Source organism: Centroberyx affinis, unplaced genomic scaffold (assembly GCF_046629955.1).
Source record: "Centroberyx affinis isolate AG114_WGS23_722 - 3 ecotype Tasmania unplaced genomic scaffold, CSIRO-AGI_Caff_v1 ptg007038l_1, whole genome shotgun sequence".
NCBI classification, from domain to species: Eukaryota; Metazoa; Chordata; class Actinopteri; order Beryciformes; family Berycidae; genus Centroberyx; species Centroberyx affinis.
Genome location: NW_027283568.1, coordinates 186665 through 211770, shown reverse-complemented (window position 1 = coordinate 211770; position 25106 = coordinate 186665). Strand labels below are relative to the sequence as shown.

General features: G+C 42.9%; 1 protein-coding gene across 1 annotated transcript in view; it reads left to right on the top strand.

The window, feature by feature from the left end:
- The window catches only part of nalcn (sodium leak channel, non-selective), a 72937-nt gene that overhangs the window by 15052 nt on the left and 32779 nt on the right, over positions 1-25106 (top strand). The window contains 6 exon segments of the mRNA XM_071513358.1: positions 759-845; positions 12922-13053; positions 14969-15136; positions 18592-18783; positions 20594-20731; positions 21747-21821. Coding sequence (XP_071369459.1) covers positions 759-845; positions 12922-13053; positions 14969-15136; positions 18592-18783; positions 20594-20731; positions 21747-21821 — 792 coding nt within the window.

Genomic DNA, 25106 nt, shown 5'->3' with positions numbered 1-25106 from the left:
AGTGGTGTCATAATTAAGCGGGAGTGAACTTGAGTGCCGCCTTGAATTATGTTGCGGTCCAGTGTGGCTTGTGTGCAGTGGAGTGATGTCATCCTTGGGTGGCTGAGACCAAAGCTGTGGATGGCATTGTCTGTGCCCTCTCATAAATATTAAAGACCAAGTGATAAAAGCTATGGAGGGCAACAGGGTCCTCCTAGGATGTGACAAAAAATGTGATACCCAGAAGACCGGCATGTGACAGAGCTTGAATAGAGTGGGGGAAAGGTTTGGGATGAGAGAGTAGCAGTGTATGGTGACATTGGTAGTCATTTTAGTTGAAGTACACAACTCTACATGTGCCCAATGTCTGTTTACTGGGAGGATAACATGGTATTTTGGAACTAGGTGATCCATAAATATGGCAGGAGCATGCCCAAGAAAGTGTTTATGAGTATATTGGTGTGTTCATGTTTTAGAATAATGATTGATGTTCACCAGTGGGCCAGCTGTCACTTATGTTTGAAGTTGTTGGCTGTGATGTGGGTTTGTTTTTCTTTCCCGTGTTTGGTCCTTAGGCCTGTATACTGTATTTAGCTGCTATGATGCTGTATGTGTGTGGACACGCATCTGTGTGCATGCGAGTGTGATGCTTTCAGCTTTTTTGTAGCCACAGATGTTTCATGAAGATGTAGCCGGAGGTCCAGTGCATTTGATGGTGTGTGTGTGTGTGTGAATGTTTGTGTGTGTACCGCCCCTCATGTACTGTCCTTGTGTCACAGATGTTCCATGAAGACGCTGCCGGGGGATGGCAGCTTGTAGCTGTGGACGTCAACAAACCACATGGCCGAGCGCCTGCATGCCTCCAGGTAAACGCACCAGAAATAATATGCTGCTGATGCCACTGGTGTATAGCGTCTCTCTCTCTCTCTCTTAGTCTCTCTGTCTCTCTCTCTCTCTCTTTCTCTCATACACACATGCACCCCCCCCCCCCCCCACACACACACACACACACACACACACACACATCCACACTCACATACACCCACAGATATAATAGACAAAAAGAATGAACACTCACCTTATTCTGCGCCTCATATAAATATTACCTCAACTACAAAAGCTGAACTGTGTATGTGTATGTGTGTGTGCGTGCATGTATGTGTGTGTGATCTGTTACATTTCCAGTTTAAATACCTCCCTTGATACTGGAATGCTTTGTATTGGTAGCAAATCAGCAAGCCTCATCCATTCAACAAGTGCCACAGACGCACGCAGTGTCACCTCATTGTTTTCACATTTCCCCATGTCTTCAACGCCTGTGTCAAACGACCAAATGATGGGATTTTAAATGAGGAGAGGCTCGTATTTGATGTGTAGAGCTGCACTAATGATGCCGCTCCGGTGACAGATGAGTTTTAAATGACATCTAAATGATGGACGCCACTGTTGGCCTCGTGGTTGGTGTGATCTAAATGGTTGGGCTTTAAAGATAAGCCGAAAGCAGCGGGCGTTGCTTACAGCTGTCCCACTGTTGATAGCGTTGTGGTGTAAAAGGCCAGGCTCTCGCTGTGAGGGACTGCCAACAGAGTCTACGGCCAGGAGAAGGAGAATAGCTGCCGGCGAAACTCTCAGGGAGGAAAATACTATTCCAGAGCGAAGCTTCAAGGAGGCACACACACAAATGCGTGGACACACACTGGGAGTACATGCGCACACATGCACATACACAAAGAGAGAGAGAGAGAGAGAGAGAGAGCATACAAATAAAAATAGAGAGAAAGGGAGTGAAAAAGGTTTTGACAAAAAGAGGGAGAGAGAGTGAGTGAGAAAAAGAGAACATGAAATATGCAGTATTCCCAGTAGAGCAGCACGTCCCCCAGAGCCTCATCATCAGTCGGAGGAAGGATTCAGACGGAGGGATAACCAGAGGGATAAACACGGCTGACTTCCCTCTGAGCCCTGTGCTCCATTACATGGAACACCCGAAGACTCCTTCATCTACCTCATTTGCCTCGTCTACCTCATTTTGCATACCAGAATAGCTATTAATGTGTTCCACTGCCAATGACAAGACCGCCACTGACAGCAGCGTGAAGGGTTAACAGATATATACGTATATACACTACCAGTCAAACGTTTAGTTGCACCACATTTTTCTTTGTTTTTACTATTTTCCACATTTTAGAATAATAGTAAAGACATCAAAACGATGAAATAATATAAATGGAATTATGCAGTGACCAAAAAAGTGTTAAACAAATCAAAACTATCTTATATTTGAGATTCTTTAGAGTAGCCGCCCTTTACCTCCATGGAAAGGCAAAGGCTTTGGAATTAAATTCATGCATAGGCATCAACTTCACTATTTATATTTGTCTAAAAAACAAATTTCAAGCATTTAAGCTTAAGCTTTTAGATCAAAATGGCTTTAATGAAAAACATAGTACATTCAATCAGGTGTGTCCAAACTTTTGACTGGTAGTATGTATAAATAGAGAGAGGTTTTGTGGGACAGACTGCCTGTGAGACGGACTGTGTTTTAGTGGGTCAGTGTGTAGAGCGCCTCACACCTCCATCACGCCGAGCCTCTCAGCCCAGGGCAATGGCCCAGCAAGTGTGATTGAAGTCTGCTGTCGAAGAGAGGCTGACAGATGAAGACCACAAGTCCACCAGAGAGGAAAAAGAAATTGAAAGGAATATTCATCTTTTCTTTTTTTTCCTTGATAGATAATAGCAGCGGCGAGTATATTTCATATTGTAAGGTTTTGTTCAGCTGTGGATCAGTGTTACGGGAGACATTTATAGCAACACTGTGCGAGCGACACAAGGTAGCACCAGCCACAGATCTATAGTGATGATTTAATCCCATCATTTCGCTCACATTGTTTTTCTTACACGAACATTCATTAAGTAGAGGCGATTGATTAAATGATTTATCATATCTCATTGATCTTCCTTTCATTTTCCACCACAGCAGCCTGAATTAATATCCCTTTAAAAAGCTTCAAAGTGTTGTTATTGATTATGTGACATCATCTGGAGGCGTTAGCACAAACGTTCGATGATATGAGGGATGTCTTCATTTCCGTATAAACAACTCTACTTGTCATCCTTTATGCGATGCTGTTTTCAGTACTCATGTAGCCTTGGACCTTGCACACGTTGTCTATGTCACTGTGCACATCCTTGAAACACAACCGCTTCTCTCCCTCTGTCTTTGACAATACTGGTGATCTCTCTCCTCCAATAACAGTCAGTCACAGTGGTCAGCACTTCTCTTGAACTCCCATTGACTGGGTGCTTAGCTAGAGCAAAGTACAGTTCAACCCTATCGGCTGCTCTGAGAATTGAAGCCTCTTCCCCTGCTGCCAAGGTCAGAACCACTGCTAAATGGATGTGGTGCAGGGGAGTGTGCATCAGTCTGTCTGTCTATCTCTGTGTTTGTCTGTATTTGTGTGTGCAAAGGGCAAATTGTTAATGAAATACAGTGTTCAGACTGCTTTCCAGTGTTTTTTGACAATCAGGCCCCGGATGTTGTAATTGAGATCATGAGAAGACATGTCGTATTAGAGGGCTAACATTTTTGATTAATGATGAATACCCCTCTCTCTCCCTGCAAAGCCTTGCCAAGCACCTTATTTCATTGCTTTCTCACCCAGAACAATAAGGAGCGGTGCTTGCCGAGCAGACAGGTAGAGGGAAGACAGACAGGCAGGCAGGCAACGAGGATCCAGCCTGCAGGGCCATCTGCGAGTGCAGGGGAAGTGAAGTGTGAGTTTCTGTTCTGCTCTGCCAGGCTCCAGAGTAATTGGCCATCAGATGATTAAAATGTTTCAGGGCTGGCAGGTGGGCGCTACCTACAGACAGGCGGCCTGTGTATCCTCCTGTATGTCTGCTGCTAGCTCACCCATACCTGTCTGTTTGACTGTCTTTTTAACCGCCCGTCTGTCTCTGGGCGTGCCTCCCTGTGTCTGCCTGTCAGCCTGTCGATCTGTCTGTCCACCTGTCTGTGTGTGTGTCGGTCTGGATGTTCCGTCGGTGGGTCTGTCTGGGTCCAGTGGGCTGCAGCAGTTGGAGATAACACATAATTGATTAACCACCTGCTCTTCTTGGAGACAGAGAGGAAACGGCAGCTTCCCCTCCTGAGGTGCTACAAACCAAAATAGCCCTCATAACAGGCAGCGTCTCCGGTCTCCTCTCTCAGTCGGCCCGATTGTTTTTCAGTGTTGTTATTAATGTTAAAGTGGCAATCTTCAAGATCGTCGTCTTTTTTTTGGCGCCATCTTTGGTGGTAAACAGTCATTGCTGTGGTGTTTTTGTAGGTAGTGCTCTTTTCTTGTCTGTTCAGCCATGGTGGCCGCCGCTGCTCATGCTAACTACCAGGCTTGGAATTTCATCATTTTAGGGGCAAGGCCATTTGGCCTTCGGTGTCACAATTTTTTTTAGGGCACAAAGGCCACATGCCAGGGCACAAAGGCCATTGAGTAAAATAAGAGGATTTGGAGCCTATAAATAATATCCTGTTAAGCCCGCACCCACCCCCTTGGCGTAGTTACGAAAAATCGCGATGGAAGATGGTCTATTAATAGAAGATATTAATGTTATACTGTTTTGAAAACATGCGGTCTTATTGGGTGGTATTGGGGGTGGTATTAAAAACAGGGAGGTTTGATTCAGTTAAGCACTAAATATAAGTCAGCTATCTATCTATCGATAACTAGCTAGCTTGCTTACCTGCATTCCTTCTCAGTTGCACTCCCGTTTTCTTGATATTCCAAAATGAATTCAATGTAGCCTGCTAGTGGCTTTGATGCGATGTGACGCTGGCGCGTGCATGCGCACGAACAATGTAAAGCACATGACTTTCTGTGTGCCAGAGGATTTTCCCAGGAAAAACCTACCTGGAAAAGCTCTTATTCATCTCATTACACTGTAACATTTATTCTTACACCGTTGTCTGCTCTGTATCTATACACAGACAATATTCATAAAATACTTTAGTGCTTTCCTGTTGCTCTCCTGGTAGCCATATAGACCAATGGAGGTTAATGAAGCTTCCTGTTTCTTTCCCCACAGGCCTGGTCGTCTAATTAGCCCTGGTGCTCCACCATACCATAATTACACTGCAGATTGGAACTGTTCTGCTCTGTACAGAAACTGAGGCTGACACTCTATAAGTGTATCCCGCTGGATAAAAAAAAAAAAAACCAAAAAATCAAGTTAAGTCTTCAAAACTGTTCCAATGTACCACTTCCAAATAGGAAGGCTTATTTAGACACATAGACTAACCCTGACTCAGTATGATACTTAATACCTGCGAGGTGAGCAAACCATACTGAAATAGCATTACTATTGATTGGACCGACTTTAAATCTTGCCACTTCAACAGGAATGTTAGACTAGATTAAATATTGTAACTTTATTGGCTTTACCTTCTGCTGTTCAATTAGACACCAAGCAGCATAGCTGTCTTGATTAAACCAAGGTGAGAGAGAGCAAAAAGACACAAAAGACCAGTGATAATATTGTAAATTTTGAAGACTTTGGCCTCCAGATTTTATATGGAGAGAAGTTAATTTAATGAGAGGTGGCTTGTTTTTCCAAATGAATTTCAACACAAGGTTATGGAGTTTCTTCCAGAATCCACGAGGAGGTTCTAAAGGAAGCATGGAGCTCACAAAAATAAAGCGTGGGAGGACATTCATTTTAACAACAATTCTGGCCTGAAATACACTGGCAGCTTGACCCATCTACCTAATTAATTCAATAGCTTTGAGGGTCCTATTGAAATTTTCTAATACTGTTTTGGTTAATGATAGATAGATGTCAGCACCTAAATATTCGAAATGCTTCACCCCCGGAATATCTACATATGTCGTTGGTCTTTTCACTAAGGGGCATTAGGGCAGATTTATCCCAATTGATTTTGTACCCAGTAATCTTATAGAATTAATTGAAAATACAATGAATATAAGACTTAATAACACCCTTGATAATAACAATTGTGTCATCAGCAAAAAGATATATATTCAGGTTATTATCACCTATACTTATATGGACAGACATGCATCTTGGATTGGCACAGTCTTAGCTTGAGATTTAATCAAAAAGGATCCCATTTTAATGGAAGTATTAAACATATCCAGCAAGTTCTTCCCAAATGTTAGATAGAGCTCAGAAGGTATCCCATCTATCATTGGAGATTTAGTCTTTTGCATATTTTGCAAGGCAACAAATCCTATGAAAATAACAAAATCATCAATGCGTTTGCTCTACTCCCATTACTTTCCGACTTCCCTCGTTCCCTTTTTAGCCTTCAAACCGGAAGTCATTGGCTCCAGTTGTAAGCTAAAAACCTTGAAATACAGCTCACAAAGACATAGTTTCAATTTTAAAAATCGCCAACTGTTGCCACTAAAAGTCAGGCTATTGTAGTTATTACCAAATCAAATTCAAATGGGAACAAATACTTCATTACGCCGGGGACTATTTTCAGTGCTACGGAACTACTTTCCTGAGATCGAAAACGTGTTTACGGTCAGCTTATTAAGTTGTTTGAGGAAAAAGTCGGCTGGCCCGGTGCATCGTGATGATGAAATATGCTGCCAAGAGCAACGGCATGGCTCTTGTTTTTAATAGTCTTTTTAATACAATGGAGTTCTATTGCTGCTGAGACATGGCTTTAATGGGCATCGGCTACATGGACAAAACAAATTCATTGCTGATTTTGTTATTTTCCTAGGATTTGTTGACGGTAAGAAATGCATTAAAAAAACACCAGCCTTATCCTTTAAGTTCAGTTAGGGAGAAAGGGGCTGCCGATGTTGCTGCTGCATCTAGTTTTATTTAAGCAAGTTCAAAAGGGGCTAAAAAGCATCTCACAGCATCAAGAACAACTTTGGAAGTATAGAGTTTGAAGTAAAATGAGTATGTTATTCATGTCTTAAGGAGAAATCAAGGAACTCAAGAATGCAGGGTAAAATCTGCTGTTCCTGAATAATCAAAACAACTATAAAATGGCCAGTAGAGGGAAAGGAAGGGAAGCCATGATAAATGCAAAGCAGAAAGTGCCTATTCCTCATAATCCAAGAGGAACACATGATTAATTTAGACCACATGGCCTCTTGGCTGAGCAGATGATGATGTCCACTCCCACTCCCCAGCCCTGTAGCCTCACAGCTAAGTAGAGTGTGATGGATAACCCAGGAGCTGCCTCACTGGGGGGTTCTGATGTCCAAGGGAAGGAACACCTTTTTGACCTCTCCCATCCCCAGTCAGGGGTTATTGATTCTCTAGAACCCTCCCTTCGCCCCCTGCCACCAAACCCAGCCTCCGGTTCTCCCCAGTGACACCTTTCTTATCATTTTACACACACACACACACACACATACAACACAATGTGTGACGGTCAAGGTCAGTTTGCCTCTTTGTGGAAGGAGAAAGAGGACACAGAGAAAAAAGGAAATTGGCTAGAGAGAATAAAGAATGGGGGGAAGAAAGGAAGCACGGCGAGATTAATATTAGTATAGAGGGGGACAATGAATACAGGTAAGATTGGGGCATAGCAAGGTGGAGATATGAGAGTTAAGTGGATAGGGAGAAACAAATCACGACCAGAGGAAGGCGAACAAGATGTGACCTAACCTGCGTGGTCAACTCCGTTAGAGGGAGCAGGCTGAGAAAGAGAAGCGCAAACACAGACAGGAAGACTGAATCGGCCTCTTTATTTCATCCAGGCAGCCGGTAGCTCCTATGCTGATATTGTGCTTAAAATGAAATAAACCACACTACAAAGAAGTCTCTCAGGGAGACGGAGCCAGACAGGCAGCGGAGGCAGAGGTGGCAGAGCAGGGCTTGGATCAAGAGTAGGAGGGCACAGACAAGCAGACCATCATGTTTTATTAAGACCCATTTCCCAGCCAGAGACATGAGTCAGCCTGCACCAGTCAGGACCGTAATAAGCCAAGGGACTCCCATCTCGCTAGATCCCCAACCCAGCAAGATTCTACACACCCACCGCTTCAGTTTAGAGCCTTCGATTAAACACTGCGCTGATAGCAGAGTTAGCCTTGGGTTAGCTCTACATGCCGCACACCGGTTTGATAATGGTTTTCTGAATTTTCTGAAATATTTTGCTTGTGTTACATCTTTTCACTCAATGTTGTATAGCATACAGTGAAAAAGACGAGGAGCCTTGATAGAACTCTCATCGCCATCATGATACTCATAGTCCGCTCTGTATTCGCTGTCAATAAATGCCAGTGAAGAGACTGGAGATAAATCAACTCAAGCAGTCTGTAATCCCACACAGTTTCTTCTTAATCTCAGTAAACAGGATAGAGAAAACTGTAGCAGAAGTTGGTGCCAGAACATGTCTCAGTCTGTTGGTGACAATTCCTGTGTGAATCCTCTCGCTTGGCTTTACCCTGCCAGCTATGTGCACATGTACTACACCCGTCCCGTCTCATGTGCCAGCGGAAAGAGCATTTGTCCTCCTTGGCAATCTGAGTGAACAGACGGAGCATGAGGATGCAATCATCGGTCTGTCAGTCTGCCTCTCTGTCTTGGTTGTGTTACAGTTGCAGCCACTGAAGACGCTCCAGGTATGATGCATTCCCCTGTCCCTCAGACGATCAGTATGCTGACTGACAGTTCATCATGTTGGGACACCTGTAATGGAAACAGCTGAAGCTGTCGTACCTGTTCTGCAAGATTACAGTCTATGCCACACTGACCATGTACCCTTTGGATGTGAGCAAGACTGTACTGTTCAATTTATAATGACTTGGCGTAAGCTGGGTGATAAATACACAGTACACAGACCCTGTTAATAAGCCACAAAGCTTGAGGAATGACAGAATGGGTGGTTTTTGTTTTGTTTTTGTTTTTTTACTGTAGGAGAGCACACCCACAGTGCACTCTGTCCCCTAATACCAATTTACGTGCCACTTGAAATTATGTGTTTTCATCTACTGCACCATTTGCATACATAATTTACATCTTTTACACTGGGCTGCAGTCAAGCAAATAAGGACTGAGTAGATGCTCTATTTTACAGAATGTACTGTATCATGTATTAGAAATTAAGCTACCTTGGTTGGCTTTTTGCTAACAGTCAGAATGATGGCAGTGCAGTGTTCCCTGGCTGTATGCCAAAACCAACACTAATTGTGTGGCTCCTGCCTCCAAAACTTGACACTTCAACATCTGTACGTGTGTGTGTGTGTGCGTGTGTGTGTACAGTATGTGTGTGTGTGTATCAGAGAGGGGGAGAGAGTGTGTCCGTGTGTACTCGTGCATCTGTGTGCTTGTGCCATGAACTGTGAGCACCTGGCGTTTCAAAGACCTAGCCAGAGGCAAAACTAATAAGTAGCATCCATCAAACAAGTGGGGACGGATTTCAGAGACACACAAGCTAAGAAACATCAAACAGCAGGGGAGAGCCATCTTGTCCCACAATTGATGCTGTTAAATTGATTCTGACATCCTGAGCCCATACACTGTGTGCCAGTGCCATCAGCTGCATCGGGCAAACTAGGCCATTTCGCCTTGGGAACGGTGTGACAGTGTTATCTGGTGAGCTGCGCCACATCTTTAGTCATTTTGGAAAATGGGGAAAAGTGAGAGAAAGACTAAAAGGTTATTCTGTGATGTCGGGTCATCGGAGTTGGACGAGGAGGCTGTATCTCCGAATGACAGAGGTTACAAACGTACAATGCTCTCTGGCTCTTTGCTTTTCTTAGCAGTGTGATCCCCAAAAGCTGCCAGAGAATATGGGCAATGTCAGGACCTTGAGAAAATCAACTGTTCAGACACACAAGCATGCACTCTCTGTTCTCTGTCTGTCTCTATCTCACTCTCCCTCCCTCTCTCTCTCACACACACACACACACACACACTATCACACACACAACTTCGTTCAGCCAAAACACCCATGGGGGAGAGCGTCTGGTAGCTGGAAATGTCAAACTGCTTTGTCACGTCCAATCTCAGTCAGGGAGCCTAACCACTGTGTGTGTGTGTGTGTGTGTGTGTGTGTGTGTGTGTGTGTGTGTGTGTCTGTGTGTGTGTCTGTGTGTGTGTGGTGGGCATGTGTGCATATTGTGCAAAGGCGCCCAGCCCCAAGGCTACCAGCTCTGGTCTATCAGTGGAGCCTCAAAGAATGACAGACAACCTTTCCTCTTTTTATTCATCCTAGAAGAAAGTTCTCTCTCTCTCTCTCTCTCTCTGTCTCTCTTTCTCTGTCTCTCTCTCTCTACTGCCTGTGTCTGTGTCTCATCTGTGCATCACTGAATATTATTAGCTGTTTGTTTTTTTTTGCCGCCTCCTTGAGACAGCAATATTTCATATAGTTCACCCATGGGTTTGAAATTCAAACACATAATTTTCTGTACTGATTTCTGATGTACGGAGCCCGGGAATGGCCATCAGGAGAAAAATAATTTATGTCGTGGCCACGATTTACTGTAATGTAATGTACTGTAATGTGCTCGAATTGCACGATATGTAGTTCGAGCTCTCGTTTTATTTTTTCGTGCGCATGAGATACAATTTGTTCCCTGATCTGGTTAAAATGAGCCCTTGTTTTGGTTTATTCGTGCGCACGAGATACAGTTCGTTCCCTCGATTTCCTCTTTACGTGCGCACAAATTGCCAAAACGTGCCCTCGAAATAGTGCTCTCGATATATAATACATCCGCTCTTCACGAGCTTATAAAGAGTCAGTGCACATATTGGTGATTATGTTTAAATGTGGCGCTATCCTGGGTGCATTGCAGCCACCTGATTGTTTTTACATGGCCTGAAGGTTAAGTGGCTAAATATGTTGCAATATTTGGGGGATATGCCTATTCAGTGTAAACAGACAATGGATATTAGCATACCAAATCTTTACTAGGCCTATCTGCAATAACTAAAAGGTGCCTTTTAAGTTGCATTTTTTCCTAAATTGTAGGGCTGTGCAAAAAAATCAATACAGCTGAGTATTGCAATATTTTTTTCCATGATACTGTATCGATTTTCCAGCCCCTCGTATCGATACATAAAAAAATTATTCATGTTTTAAATGGATTTAAAATGTCTTTAAAATTCCCTCAAATCCCTTTGAATTGAATAGTTTTGACTCAATTTGTCCGCTGAGTTATCAATATAATGTGATGTGCATATTAGACTACCCAGGTGGTACACAGCAAGTTGTATTTTGTAGTGTATCGCAATGTATCGTGATACAATTGTATCGTGACCCATGTATCGTGATACGTATCATATCGTGAGGTCCTTGCCAATACCCAGCCTTACTAAATTGCACAGTTTAACAAAATTGAGGGAACGAATTGTATCTTGTGCGCACGAATGGACTAAAGCGTGCGCACGTTACAGTAAATCATGGACTCTATATAACTTTTTCTCTCTCCCAGTGGCCACTCCCAGGCTCCGTACTGATGCCTCCTCATGGTCACTTGTTTTTGCATCACCATGCATGATCAGAGATCAGACTTTATAGAGATTTAAAAGTTTGTACTGTAAGTGCGTGTGTGTGTGTGTCTGTGTGTGTGTGTGTGTAGGAGGATGTATGGCAGCAGTCCCATCTCCTAGGGAGAATTGGATCTTTCCGGCAATGCTGTAAAATTGTCACTCTCTTCGTCTGTTTTAAATTCTTCCTTCTCTTGTTTTTCCCGTCTTTTTCTCTGTCCATCCTTCCTACTGCCCATTTCACATGACAGTCTTTTTTTTGCGTGAGTGATTCTACCCACTCACAAGCTGTTCTTTCTGCCATAGACATGTGATTAAAGACTGTGATCACATCTGCAATGTGGCAACAAAACAACTCAACCAGAATAGGATTTTTCATGCTGTGTTATAACCAGAACTATTATTTATATTAAAAAAATATGGTTTTCAAAGGAATGCGCAGCAGCATTATTTGTCTCAATAAGGAGTGTTTCGCAACTGTGTTTTTGCGGCTGTTTGTCTCACATTCTTTTGTGATTGTGCAACATTCGTATGTGATGTTGTTGTAGCCATTCAATACATAGCCGTTCCCACAGGAAATAACACACATTTATTTCCCCTTTCCTCTCTTGTTTCTGGCTGTCTGAATACACACTGATTCTGCTGTCTGGGTGGCTGTCTCTCCCACCAGCCAATGAAAGGCTCCTGATTGCTTTTCATTCCCTGCAGTTTAGCTGCCGGCCCTCTCTGCCTGTTGCCACATCCAATAAGAAAGAGCATATCCCCGCTGTCTTCCACCACATACACACTCATGTTCTGTATCCCTCTGTATCCGTCCATCTGTCTGTGTGTCTGTGTCTCTCTGCCTGTGTCACGTCAGTCATGTTTTCACTACGCATCTTCCAAAGTTCTCATTTACACTATAAATGTATTTCTGTAAATGTTTACTGTGTAGCTTTGGCCATGTTATATTTCTGTTTTAAGCAGTTTGCTTAGCTTGGCGCTTGATGAATCATATATTGCTTAGCACAAGTTGCTCAAATACAGTGCAAAACCATTGGGGTTTTACTTCTAGCCAACGCCGTCCCGCTGTCGCCTTTGAATCCACCGAGGAGGAACCGGCTGATTAATTTACGCCCATGGAGACGTGCAGAACAAATCCACATTGAGGGAAAAGGAGATCTGAGCTATGAAATCTCATTTCACTGCTCCCTTAACTCCTATTCAGAGTAATTCAGTCTAGCCCAGTGGTATACCACTCTGCCTCTCTGTCTGTCTGAGTTATGCCCTTCAGTCAGATTGGGCAAGATTTGTTTTTCTGGAGGCTGCTGTATTATCACGCTATTGACGGCTCAGATAAAAAAGAAAAAAACAGAATTTGATGACTTTGAATGTCAAACGGCTGAAATTTTTTAACACACCCTTATTTCCTCTTTGCATATTGTTTATAATTTACATTGATTGCAGTTGGATGATGCTCTGTTTCCACAGCAACTGATGCGCTCCTCTGTGTTCCACATGTTCATCTTGAGCATGGTCGCTGTGGACGTCATCGTTGCTGCTAGCAACTATTATAAAGGCGAGAACCACCGCAGGCACTACGACGAGTTTTACCTGGCAGAGGTGAGATGTTTTTTCCCTCCCATTTTATCTATTATTCACCACACTTCCAGACTCCCACCCCCACCTCTCCTGAATTTTTCAAACTGACATATGCCATTTAAAATAGGCCATTTCTTGAGGGCTTTTTTAGCAACTTCAAAAACTAAAGGACACAAGCGCACCAACCACCGATCATTTTATTTACATGATATGATTATAATGTACTTTTTTTTTTACGCAGCATCTTAGGTTGAAAACACACAATTGAATTATGACTGTTCAGGAAAAACATCCGAAAGGTATATGAGGTCATGCTTTTGATTGGATCTTGTAAAAAGATAATTCGCTATAAATGCTGTTAAGTCAGTAAACCTGAAGCCTATGGCATGGTGGATTTTTACAATGGAAATCTACAGAGATTGACCATAATGGGAATGTTAGGATACTAATTGTTAGGATACTAAGGGATTTAATCCTGCATCATTTAAGTGCAGCATGACACTTCCCGGCACTCACACGGTGTGATGCAACTGGTGATGTTGACCAGTGCAGAGTTTATAATGCATACTTTTGTATATTTATACTTGTCTGTGTTTTTCTTGAAAAATACTGTGCTCTGTTTTGAGCATTTGCCAATGGTATCACCTATAGATCACCTGTTTTTATTATGGGCATGGGCCATAAGCCTGTACAATGTGTGTACACTGATGGACAGATTAAAGTTTATTTTATTTTATTTTTTTTTACTATTTCAACAAATATTTTCACATTAGCATATGTGTGCACAGACACATGCACACACACACACACACACACACACACACACGTGTGTATGTGTGTGCATGTGTCTAGCAGGCTGTTTCGATGCCATCAGTATGCAGGTGGTAGAGCGTGAACAAAGACAGGGAGAAGAGTCCCCCCCCCCCACCTCCCTCCCACCTCCCCCTCATACCTCTCTCTCTCACAGCTGAATGGAAGAGATAAGAGAAGGGAAAACCACACACAATATTACCTCCTCTCACTCCCTCCATCCATATCATACAGCCATCGATCGCCGGATTTGTCCCAATCTGTGTGAAGACTGTGAAGGGAAAATAGGAAATGCATGTATCGGTTTGCGAGTTAAATGGAGAAATACGAGTTTTATTGGTGAAGTGCCAATTTCATTCTCTTGCAGTATTTCCTGCTGACCACTCCTTTTGTTTCGGCATCAAAGGAGCGCGCTGTGCCGTTAGCCCCTCACTACATTTATGGTGGATACTCTGTCATCCTCATTATCCTGTTGCTTGTCTGACCATAGTAAAATGTAAAAGTGGGGTAGGGTGGATAAGTGACCACCACATCATGTCTTACTTGATTTACTCGCCTCTCCAGGCAGTCTTGCAGGAGAACTTGCCTCTAAACTGGCAGTGTTCCTGGACCATGCCTTGTGGCCATGACATCTGTTAGCAATGACCTGAAAAACAACCAGTTGTTTTTCATGAGTTGATCAAACATTTGTCATCATACATACATATATTCTATAGACCTACCTACATAGATCTACCTACATTGTGACGGCAGTGGAAAAAGTACTCAAATCCTTTACTTACTTACCAAAAGTAGCAATACCATAATGGAAAAATACTGTTGGCTAGTTTAAACTCTAACAATGCATCATCATTTATAAGCTTATCATATGTTTTGGATGTAAAACCTTATTCTGCAAAGTAACTAGTAACTACAGCTGCCAGATAAATGTAGTGAAGTAAAAAGTACAATATTTCCCTCTGAAATGGAGTAAAAGTATAAAGTCTCACAAAATCAAAATACTCAAGTAAAGTGCCAGTACCCCAATCGAATAGAATAGAATAGAATAGAATAGAATAGAATTTTTAGAACAGAGCTTTGAGGAAATGTGAACTGTGCATTGTGAGGTGTCTTTGCTGTTTCCCAGGTTGCTTTCACTGTGTTGTTCGACCTGGAAGCTCTCCTAAAGATCTGGTGTCTGGGCTTCACCGGCTACATCAGCTCCTCGCTGCACAAGTTTGAGTCCCTGCTGGTGGTGGGCACCACCCTGCACATCTACCCCGACCTCTACCACTCCCAGTTCACCTACTTCCAGGTATGGACCCCCCACCACACACTCACTTACACCCAAACCCACACACTCACTTTCAGGGACTTGCGCACACACGCAGGCATGCACACACATCCAGAAATACCTCCCGAAGCTTAAGTTTTATATTATGAATATCGAGTTGAATCATCGACACTTCAAATAATTTTCAGTGAAGAGCAGATGCTGTGAATCATTTAGTGACATTTCTCCGTGCCGACTCCTGTGACCATGCATTAATGAGTACAAATCAATCATATCACTCTTCTATGGTAAATCTTTCCTTTATTCAATCTCCTTGCCTTAAATGTACTGCCGCAGTGGACGCCTAACAGAGATTAAGTTGAAATCACAATTGATTTTTGAGTAAAACTGTAGCATTTTTCAGTCATAACACGATTTGTCGGGGGCCATTTCCACTTGATGTATTCAGTGAGAAGAATCTCACCGTGCGGGCCGTACTTCCATGATACTTAGCATAAATCCATGGCTGAGTGTGCTGTCCTCGACTCTCCTTCACTGTTCTTTATGAGAGTATTTTCAGAGGGAGGCAGAGAGCAGCAAGATGGCTGTACCTGCTCTTCTCGAGTCCTAATCATTCTCTAAGAGGAGGCAATAATGTATGATGCCTTTTGCCTCAGTAGTGGTGTGTGTGTGTGTTTGTGTGCATACAAGTGTGTGTGCCTGTGTGTTGTTTTTGTGTGTCAGTGTTCTTGGATTCTCCAAAGTGAGGATAGTTTTCCGGTCCTCACTTCTGTAAGGGGCTACTTTAGGGCTTCGGTTTAGGGTTATGTGTATTTTTTTGTTTGTATTTGTGTCCATGTTTGCATCTATGCATTTTCTTGAGTGTATGTGTGTGTGTATGCATGCCAGCGTGTGGATGGCAGCTGTTGAGACAAGCCAGACAGGATCAGGTCTCACGAAGCAGGTTTAACATAGTCAGGGTATCTTTATGATATCTGGCTTCACAAAACATAACAACAACCTTGATAATTGGTTATCCACTCACTCTGTCAACCCCGGATTTTCCAATCGAGGTATGAGCATGTTCACATAAAAGAGGCGGGGTTTGTAACAAATAGCCAATCACATGCAACATGGACAGATCAAGAACAGCATATATGAGATAAGATGAAACTCTTGATATCTGTGCGGAAATTAGGTCGTTGCTGCAGGGAAAATTAAGTAGAATATAAGCACACAACTAGAATATAAAAAGAAGCAATAAAGATAGTAGTAAATAATCAAACAATAAAAGCAATAGACAAACTATTATAATGAATAAATATGAGCAATACAAAAACATTATAACCGATTGCCATAGGATGATTGCAGATAGTGTAAATGCGTAAGTAAATAGACTTATCACTGCCTGTCATTAAGGCACAGTGGTCATACTTTTCATTGATACAATATTGCATCGTCATACTGAGGCTGTTCACAAAGCACAAAGTTGGTTTCATGCTCCCTCTGGGCAGCGGTGTTGGGAAAATGACTGCTGTTGCATCAATCAGTCTTGGGAATTATATGAATGAATTTCAGCACTTAATATGAAACAGTAAATTTCATTTATTTTTGGAAACGACAGTCAACTAATGTAAGCTACTTGCTGTTTAATAGAAGCCGTCTTTTATAGTCAGAGTGGGCAAATGGTCTGGCAACACTACAAACATTTATTATTTCTCTGATATGATAATTCATCAGGGAAAGCAAAGTGGTTCTGCCGGTCTGTAAACACCGCTGACCAGCCCTTCTTACTATCTGTTAATTCCCTGTGTTCTTTTTATTACTTGTCTCATTCATTTGAATGCAACATTTGTTCATATTGGGTTTTGTAAATGGAATTGTTTCAATAAAGGTCATTTTAATAAGGGCCATGGTCAAGTCAAATCTGCACGTACCGCCTCTTTTGGTGCTACAAGACACCATTGCTTCATGGGTCATAATATTTCAGTGGTGATTCAGTGCTGCTGACAGCAGAGATTTGGATTCCTGCTCTATTTATGGATGCAAAGAGCTTTTATTTATTAGCTGAGCAACACACACTGACAGTTTGAGTTTGGAAAGTGCTTCTTGTATTGGCTGTAAGAGGAACCAGGAGCATGCCCTGGCCACAGGAGAAGGGACTGGGAATTGTTTCTGATTTTTATTTATTTATATCCAACCAAGGGGTGTTTCACTGCTAAAGGTCAGCCTTACTGATTGTCATCCAGTCCGGACAAAATGTCACATGCTGTAGAGCCCTACTTGCACACACACACACACACACACACACACACACATGCACACATGCACACATGCACACACTCTAGGCAGAGTGATTTTTAATCAGCCAATGGACCACGCCTCATCACTTCCTCCCTGTGTTTTCAGAATTACAATGACTTGAGTGGCAGCATGATTTAACATATGACTGTAGACCTAAAAGAAGGAGTCTGTAATTCAGTCAAAAAGGCAGAGCGGTGTTTAATTTGTGGGAGGGCAGGTGATGTCAGTCCAGACCAGGTGCCCTGTCAGTTAGCTTGCTTCTGGGATGTGGAAAGAGTACTCCTGAGTATTTCACACCGCATGACCAGCATCTGAACCTTTGTGATTTCTTCTGTCATGCTAGTTGGTAACCAGCACCTGGCACTCCCTCAGTGCTGCTCCAGGCTCCCAAACTGCTCTGCCTTCAGGCTGTGGACAAAAAGAAAGATAAGGGAAGAAATATAGTTTTGCTGCCTTTTATCCTCAGTGAACTCGGCCCTCACTGTTCGCCCTCAGCCACATAAGTTGCATCTGCTGTGAAATGGATAGTGGTCATCATGGTGTGTCAGAAGTGGAAGATGGCGGCTTCCCTTCCCATCTGTCATCATGCTGTGTGTGTTATTACTGTATTTGTTTACTGCAGGTTCTCCTTTGGAGCGCTATGCTATGTTTGTCTCCCATATTTTGCTGTATGTCTGGGGAATTGGAGATAACCATTCATTTGGCTTCCAGCGGGAGTCTAAAGAAAAATCTTAGGCCAGAGGCATCAGAGTGTGGATTGCTAGATCAATAGCCACTCTCTGGCTCCCTGATCAAAACCTGACCAAGACGCATTGCCTTTTGGGGGATGTTGTCACCACAAGCAATTTGGGGACTCAGTTCAATGAGCAAGGTATCACTGCGCTATTACTGGGGGTAAAGATCAATGCCCTCTCTTTCCAAATCAATATGTAATCAATGGGCTCCTATGTTTGCTTTCATATCTCCGATTTCTATTTTGAATTATCTACCGGCATCACTCTCTTCCTGTGCTGTGTGTGCCCTTTGATGTCAATTTATACAAATACCAGAGTCCAGATCACTGTGTTTGATATGAGCTGTGCATACAATGGCCACACACCGTATAGCAACCCTAGAGGTGTACATAGATTTCCTTTTCTGAGTAGCTTTCACCTGTCAGCTAATCAACCCTCCACCCTGCTTCTCCCCTTCAGGTGCTACGTGTGGTGCGTTTGATAAAGATCTCGCCGGCTCTGGAGGACTTTGTCTACAAGATATTTGGTCCAGGGAAGAAGCTGGGCAGCCTGGTGGTGTTCACAGCCAGCCTGCTCATCGTCATGTCAGCCATCAGCCTGCAGATGTTCTGCTTTGTGGAGGAGCTGGACCGCTTCACCACCTTCCCCAGGGTAAAGACCACTCACTCTCCCCCTCCCCCTATGGGAGGACACCATGTTTACTTTTAAAAGCATATTTAAGGAAATGGAAGTGGTCCATTTAAGGAAGTTTCTAAGAGTGCGTCCACACCTACAGTTTATTTTTGTTTGTCCGCACCATAGTGGAAAAGTTCCCTTTGTTGCATTCTTGTATTTGGTACATTTAGGTTTACACGGCCCAATTAGAAGCAAAACAGGGCTTGTAAACAAGAGTCCCCCTGAGTTACATGGACAAGTCCATGGATGGAGCTCTTTGCTGCAATTTACCTTCTCTGATGTTCTTACTAGTTAAGAACACATGAAGAAACAGCTATGAGCATGAGTCCAGACTGTGGTTACCCTCGGTTCATTCTGTTATGCCGGGCTTTCTATGTGTGAGTAATTGCTGGTTCTAAGATGTCAACATCCATCACCTTATACCCATAAAACCTTGCATTTTGGGGTTGTTTGGATTACATTCTCACTCCTGATGACCTGCTTTGTGGTTTGATTGAAAAAGGACCAAGACTTTCATTCTGGCGATGTCGGTGCAGGTATTTGGTTCCACCCAAGTTGAAATAGCATTGTTTGCGCCTGCTCAAACAAACCGAACTAAAAGAATAAACCCTCCATACTTGGTATGAATGCACTCTAAAAATCAGCTTAATTGATTTGCTCTCAATGAAAGATGAAATTGAAATGTTATCGGCAGGCTTATCCACTACATATCAGACAAAAAATAAACTCTGAAATTCATATGAGCAGTCTAGGAAGAAAAATCCCCCCTCAGACAAGCTATGGGAGGCCCGCAGATGCCAGTGATGGGGTGCTTAATGCGTCGACAGATGTGGTGCCCTCCACCACCTCCTTTGATTTCTAAATGCTCATGAGCTTCTTTCTCTCTCATTAGCCACATCTTTCCATCCTCTGTTTTTTTTAATTTATTTATTTTTTCTCTTCCGTCGTTTCACTGATCCCCGGCACGGTGGGACATGAAGGGACGCTCGTAAACAGATGCCACTCGCATGCTATGTTACTCATCCTCTCTCTCTCTCTCTCTCTCTCTCTCTCTCTCTCTCTCTCTCATTTACTCTCTCTTGTTGCTCTATCGCTTGCACTTTACACACCCACACGTACGCACTCAGACACACGCAGAAATCACAGTTAATGATGTTTGGCCGTCTCCCCCGCGGGCAGACCTGTTGCTGGGTTTATCTTTATCTGCAGTGACTGGGTCCGGGAGGGGGTGCGGGTACGGCTGGTGGTGTGTGTGTGTGTGTGTGTGTGTGTGTGTGTGTGGGGGGGGGGGGGGGGTGGGTCGCGCTGTCTGGAGGCGAGATGGGAGGAAGAAGGAGACGCCATGACTCCCGGGGGCCAGCGTGCCTCAGCTGGCCGTTCCCCACACCTTCAACTGACCTCTACCGAGAGGAGAGGAGCGGGCAGCAGAACAGAAGAAAAAAAACAAACAAAAAAAACCCCCATCTCTCTCATCTCCTCCTCTTCTTCTCTCTGGCTTCTGTTTCAAAATCTGACAAACACTCAGAACACGGCCACAAGATAGAGAGAGATGGTCAGGAGGGGATATGTGCATCAGGTGTGTGATATTTGCTGTTCCGTGGAAAAGGTGTGTTTCAAATGTCAGATCTCTCTCTTTCTCATTCCGTCTCTCTCTGTATATACATTTCTCTCCCTCTCTCTGTCTGTCTCTCTCCCTCTCTCCACCTCCTCCGCTCATATACTAGATTGCCCTCTCTTGCCTTTTCTCTCTCTCACCCTCTCTTATCCCCTGCTTTCCTCCCTGTAGGCATTCATGTCCATGTTCCAGATCCTAACCCAGGAGGGCTGGGTGGATGTCATGGACCAGACCCTGGTGGCTGTAGGTCATATGTGGGCTCCGGTAGTCGCCATCTACTTCATCCTCTACCATCTGTTTGCTACCCTGGTGAGGAACTCAAATGCAGATATATGGAAATGCAGTTTCAGCTGTGTTCAAGAGACCATTGAATTTGTGTTTTCAGTAATTTAGCTGAGTTAAATGGAATTGGAGTACGTTGGCAGTTCTATGCTGTCATTCTTACTCTCATAACTGTATTTGAATTTGAATGAGTCACTCTTAAGACGAGGGTGATGCACATTGACAGTTATGGTTGTATTTACAACAGCATTCTATTCAAACTCATATTCTATTATTGTGGAATCCTGCAAACATAAGTGACAAAGGGATACAGGAACAGTTTTCATAATGAATCAAATTAGTGCCACAGCCCTTCCAATGTGCTCTCAAGTGGTTCATCTAATCACAGTTAATCAGAGTTGCAGGAGTGAGGAGTGCTGACATTTCAGTGTTTGGCCTTCTGATACGGGAGGCCATCAAACAGCACAGACAGGCTGGATGACTCACGCTTCACTCCAGACAGACAGGATGTCTCCCAGGACAGAACAAACAACAAATATGATTACAAAGCAGGCTTCATAGTCTTAAAAAAAAAAAAAAAAAAGTTTCAAATTTTTAGATGCTATTATGATGCTGGCGATGACGTGAGAGAAAAACTTAGTGTATACATTTTTATTTATTTATTTATTTAATGTTTATTTGATAGGGACAGATGCATTAAGCATAGAGAATTGCACACAATTATCCAATGCAATGCATCACAGCATTTATAGCTACTGCTAATTTCCAATGCCCGTCCCTAGAAGGGCCTTTAAAATAACAGACATAAAACATGTTCACATAAAACATACAGACACTTACACATATATATACACATATGTATACATACATATATATACACATACCCTACATACCTGCCCTCCCCCCCACCCCTACACATGACTACATGATTGATTGTCTTTTAAAAATTCCTTCAGTTTAATTTTAAAATGTTGACAATTTTGGTCTGTTTTGAGTTCAGTAGGCCATATGCTCTTATAATCTTCCTCTTGTCGCCTTCCAGATTCTGCTCAGTCTTTTTGTGGCTGTTATCCTGGACAATCTGGAGTTGGATGAAGACTTGAAGAAGCTCAAACAGGTAAAAAGCTCATGTGTAAATTATTATGTCATACTTCATATGGGCAGCAGTTTTCTGGGGATATCAGCAGTTCATTTTTAGTTGAAAATATACTTGACTTTATTTCTTTTATTTGACTGAGGTTTGTGTGTCGAAAGCTAGAAAGTAGCTCTGCTGACCATGTGATGGTCGTTACATTGATTCCTTGGGCAGCAGTGTATGCGACACAATATCCTCTCACCATGTGTATTGGCACACTGACCTTTTGACTGTTTGATTTTGTGACATCTGACCTTTTGAGACAGACGGCGTGATTCAAGCTCCAGCGAATAGTGTTGGTAAACAACGCTGCCAGCCATTTGCAGTGGCGTTAATGCAGTTGTGTGTGTAAAAAGGTGCAGATTCTGATCTACTAACCTGTGCACACAAGCATTTTATGTGTGGAAATGGGGAAGACGCCCGGCAGGAGACTTTTTGCGCATTTGACCCAATTAAAATGTATTTTGAGGAGTGGCAATGGTAGGGTGCCAAAATGGAGGAGGAGATAATTGAAATGATTTACCCCCTTCGATTTACTAAACCAATTCAGCGCCCTGAGAAAGCTATGGCTGCTTTGTTGAAAGGCACAACAGGCGGAGAGGACGATAAATAAAAGCGTTCCATTTCCATTACTGTCTTTCAAATGTCAGAGGATGAGATTAGAAAGAAATTAGATTGTCAAGTCATATTTGTAATAATAATAACAGCAGCAATAATAATAATTTATCACTGCTTGACAAAATAAAAAACGAACTGGAACCTCGGACCAAGAGGAGTCAGGTCACACCAGCATTGACAAAACCCTTGTCACACACACACAAACCCATCTCCAGTTACAATGCTTAATGCTTATATTGTGTCTTGGGTCTTCTAATCGGAATATTGCGTCTGACTTGATTTGCATAAGTGTACTTATCAGGCGCTAAACTGGAGACAGCTGTGCTCATAAAGTTTTTGGCCGCGGTAGTAGATGGCGCGCCTTTTAGTAAATACGACTGACCAATTTTTTATACCAGTCACTATAAAAACAAGCTAAAGAGGGGACTGTGAAAGTAGACATGCACCTTTATAAAAATTTAGAGATGACATTTTCTCTCCCATAGCATCATAAACCCTTCCCTCCTCGTGGCTCTCCAGGAGAGTGACAGGGTCGAAGCAGATGCCCACATGTGGGCAGGACTCTTTATTTTTGAGTGATTTCTTTATTCTCACCTTTGTGGGGCTCTTCTCTGGAAGGATGAGTCATCAGGCAATTAACGTTAAAAAAGCAAAACCCTGCTGTGTGAAAAAGCCCACCAAAGTGCAGGCGCACACACACACACAGACACACACACACACACAAAAGACCATGGTAATAGTCACTGCTCAACGGGTGAACTTTAATAAGCTATCTCCTTCATCAAATGCAAATGAAGTGCTGTAGCGGACACATTTTTAGGGAAATTGCTTTTTGAATGTAGTTACAGAAATAGACAGGCCTAAAATTGGAGCTCCCAGTCTATCTCTTTGGATATCTGTATCCATACAATGCCAGAACATGAATTCATAAGACCATAGACACACACACACACACACACACACACACACACACACATGCACGCACAATCACTGGCACACATGCTTGCTTAGACGCTCCATGCACACATAGCTGGCAGGTCTCAGCTTGCCTGGACAGGTTATTTCCCACCCACAGCTGAGTGATTAGGTGCAGCGACTGTAAAATTGCCTATTTTACAGGCACTTCAATCACAGACACGGAGGGTGACTATAAATAGACCATAGATGGTGATCACCCTCCCAGAAGAGAGGGATTCTACAAATATTTGGCAACAGCCCAATACCACGGCTAACCTTGCTACAAGAAATATAGACTGGGAGGGATAATGCGCACTCTATCTTTTTTTTTTCTCTCCTATTTGATAAATGGCTTGATTGGATTGGTAATATTTGTAATTAATGTGACTTAATGGCACACCCAATAAAAAATAAGAAATTGCCTTTTAGAGAAAATAATTCTACCTGATTTATGCCATCTTCATCTCCAGCACTGTGCTGTTTCGGTGGAAGTGCCAGTATAATGGGTACCAAACGGATATCAATCATTTGTTTTAGTGAGAGTCTGACACACAGAGGCCATGCGTGTGTTATCTTCCCCGGGACATTTTTAATCCTTTCCTTTTCACAGTCTGTCGAGCCCACAGACAATTGCTCTGTTCAAATTAATTGGAAATAATGGAACAACAAATTGAAGGTGAATAATCTATTCAAAAAGTGTGTTCATGCAAATCATAGAATTCTGTCTCAAGGTATTATGAGTTTGGATCCAAAAGAGCCTCTGTGTACTATTTGGAGTTAAATGCAGGGTGGATCTCTGCCCATGCTTACACAAGTTGCCAACACAGAGACTAGGGGAGAGAGCAAGACTGCTGGTGGCGTAGTTCACCGCCTCCGTTGTCTCAAGTGTCAAAGTGAGCAAATGACAGGTGTGGTTGCTGTCATGTTGGGCTTTGATATTGGAGCCACTGTGGGGGAAATGATAAGTCTTTGAAAGTTGCTGGTGACGGCGTATCATGCCCTAACATTCCACTTCCCCGTCATGCTCCATGTGTGTCAGAAATATCAGCGGCAAAACCAGTCAAACATGTCAACTCCCCTGAGAAATCATTGTATTTTGCTTTCATCCATGAAAGACTTCAAGCATGTGTGTGTGTGTGTGTGTATGTATGTGTCATATTGAAATGAAAATTCACGTGTAGTCAAGCTTTGACAGATAAGGCCCACCTGTACTGCACAATTACTCATTCTAGTGAACTGTTCACCAAATTATTGTCTATGTTTGCTGGGTAGTGAATGTCATACTCTATTTGATACCCTTTGTGCCCTGGTTACATCATGTACCCTAACATCTGACACCTGACAAGTGTAGAGAGTACTTGCCAACAACACATAGTGAGAAACACCAATTTACTGCTTTGACATCAGTGCAGTGCAGGAGGAGGAGGAAGGAGTGATTCTCCTCTATCGTATACTAGTCTATCCATACAGTCCATGACTCCTGATCTGGCTGGCTAGCTTCCTCTCCCTGGGTACATTAACAATTTTATGCAGTCAGCCAAAGTTTGACTGACCCATCTTGGGAATTTGTTTTTTCCTTTCAAGCATAATGGGTCGGCAGCATCCTATTTAAAACAGTCCTATGAGTAAGTTGTTGCAGCGTCAGTAGGTGAATACAGAGGGGGAGCTATCTGTGAGTCATATACAGAACAC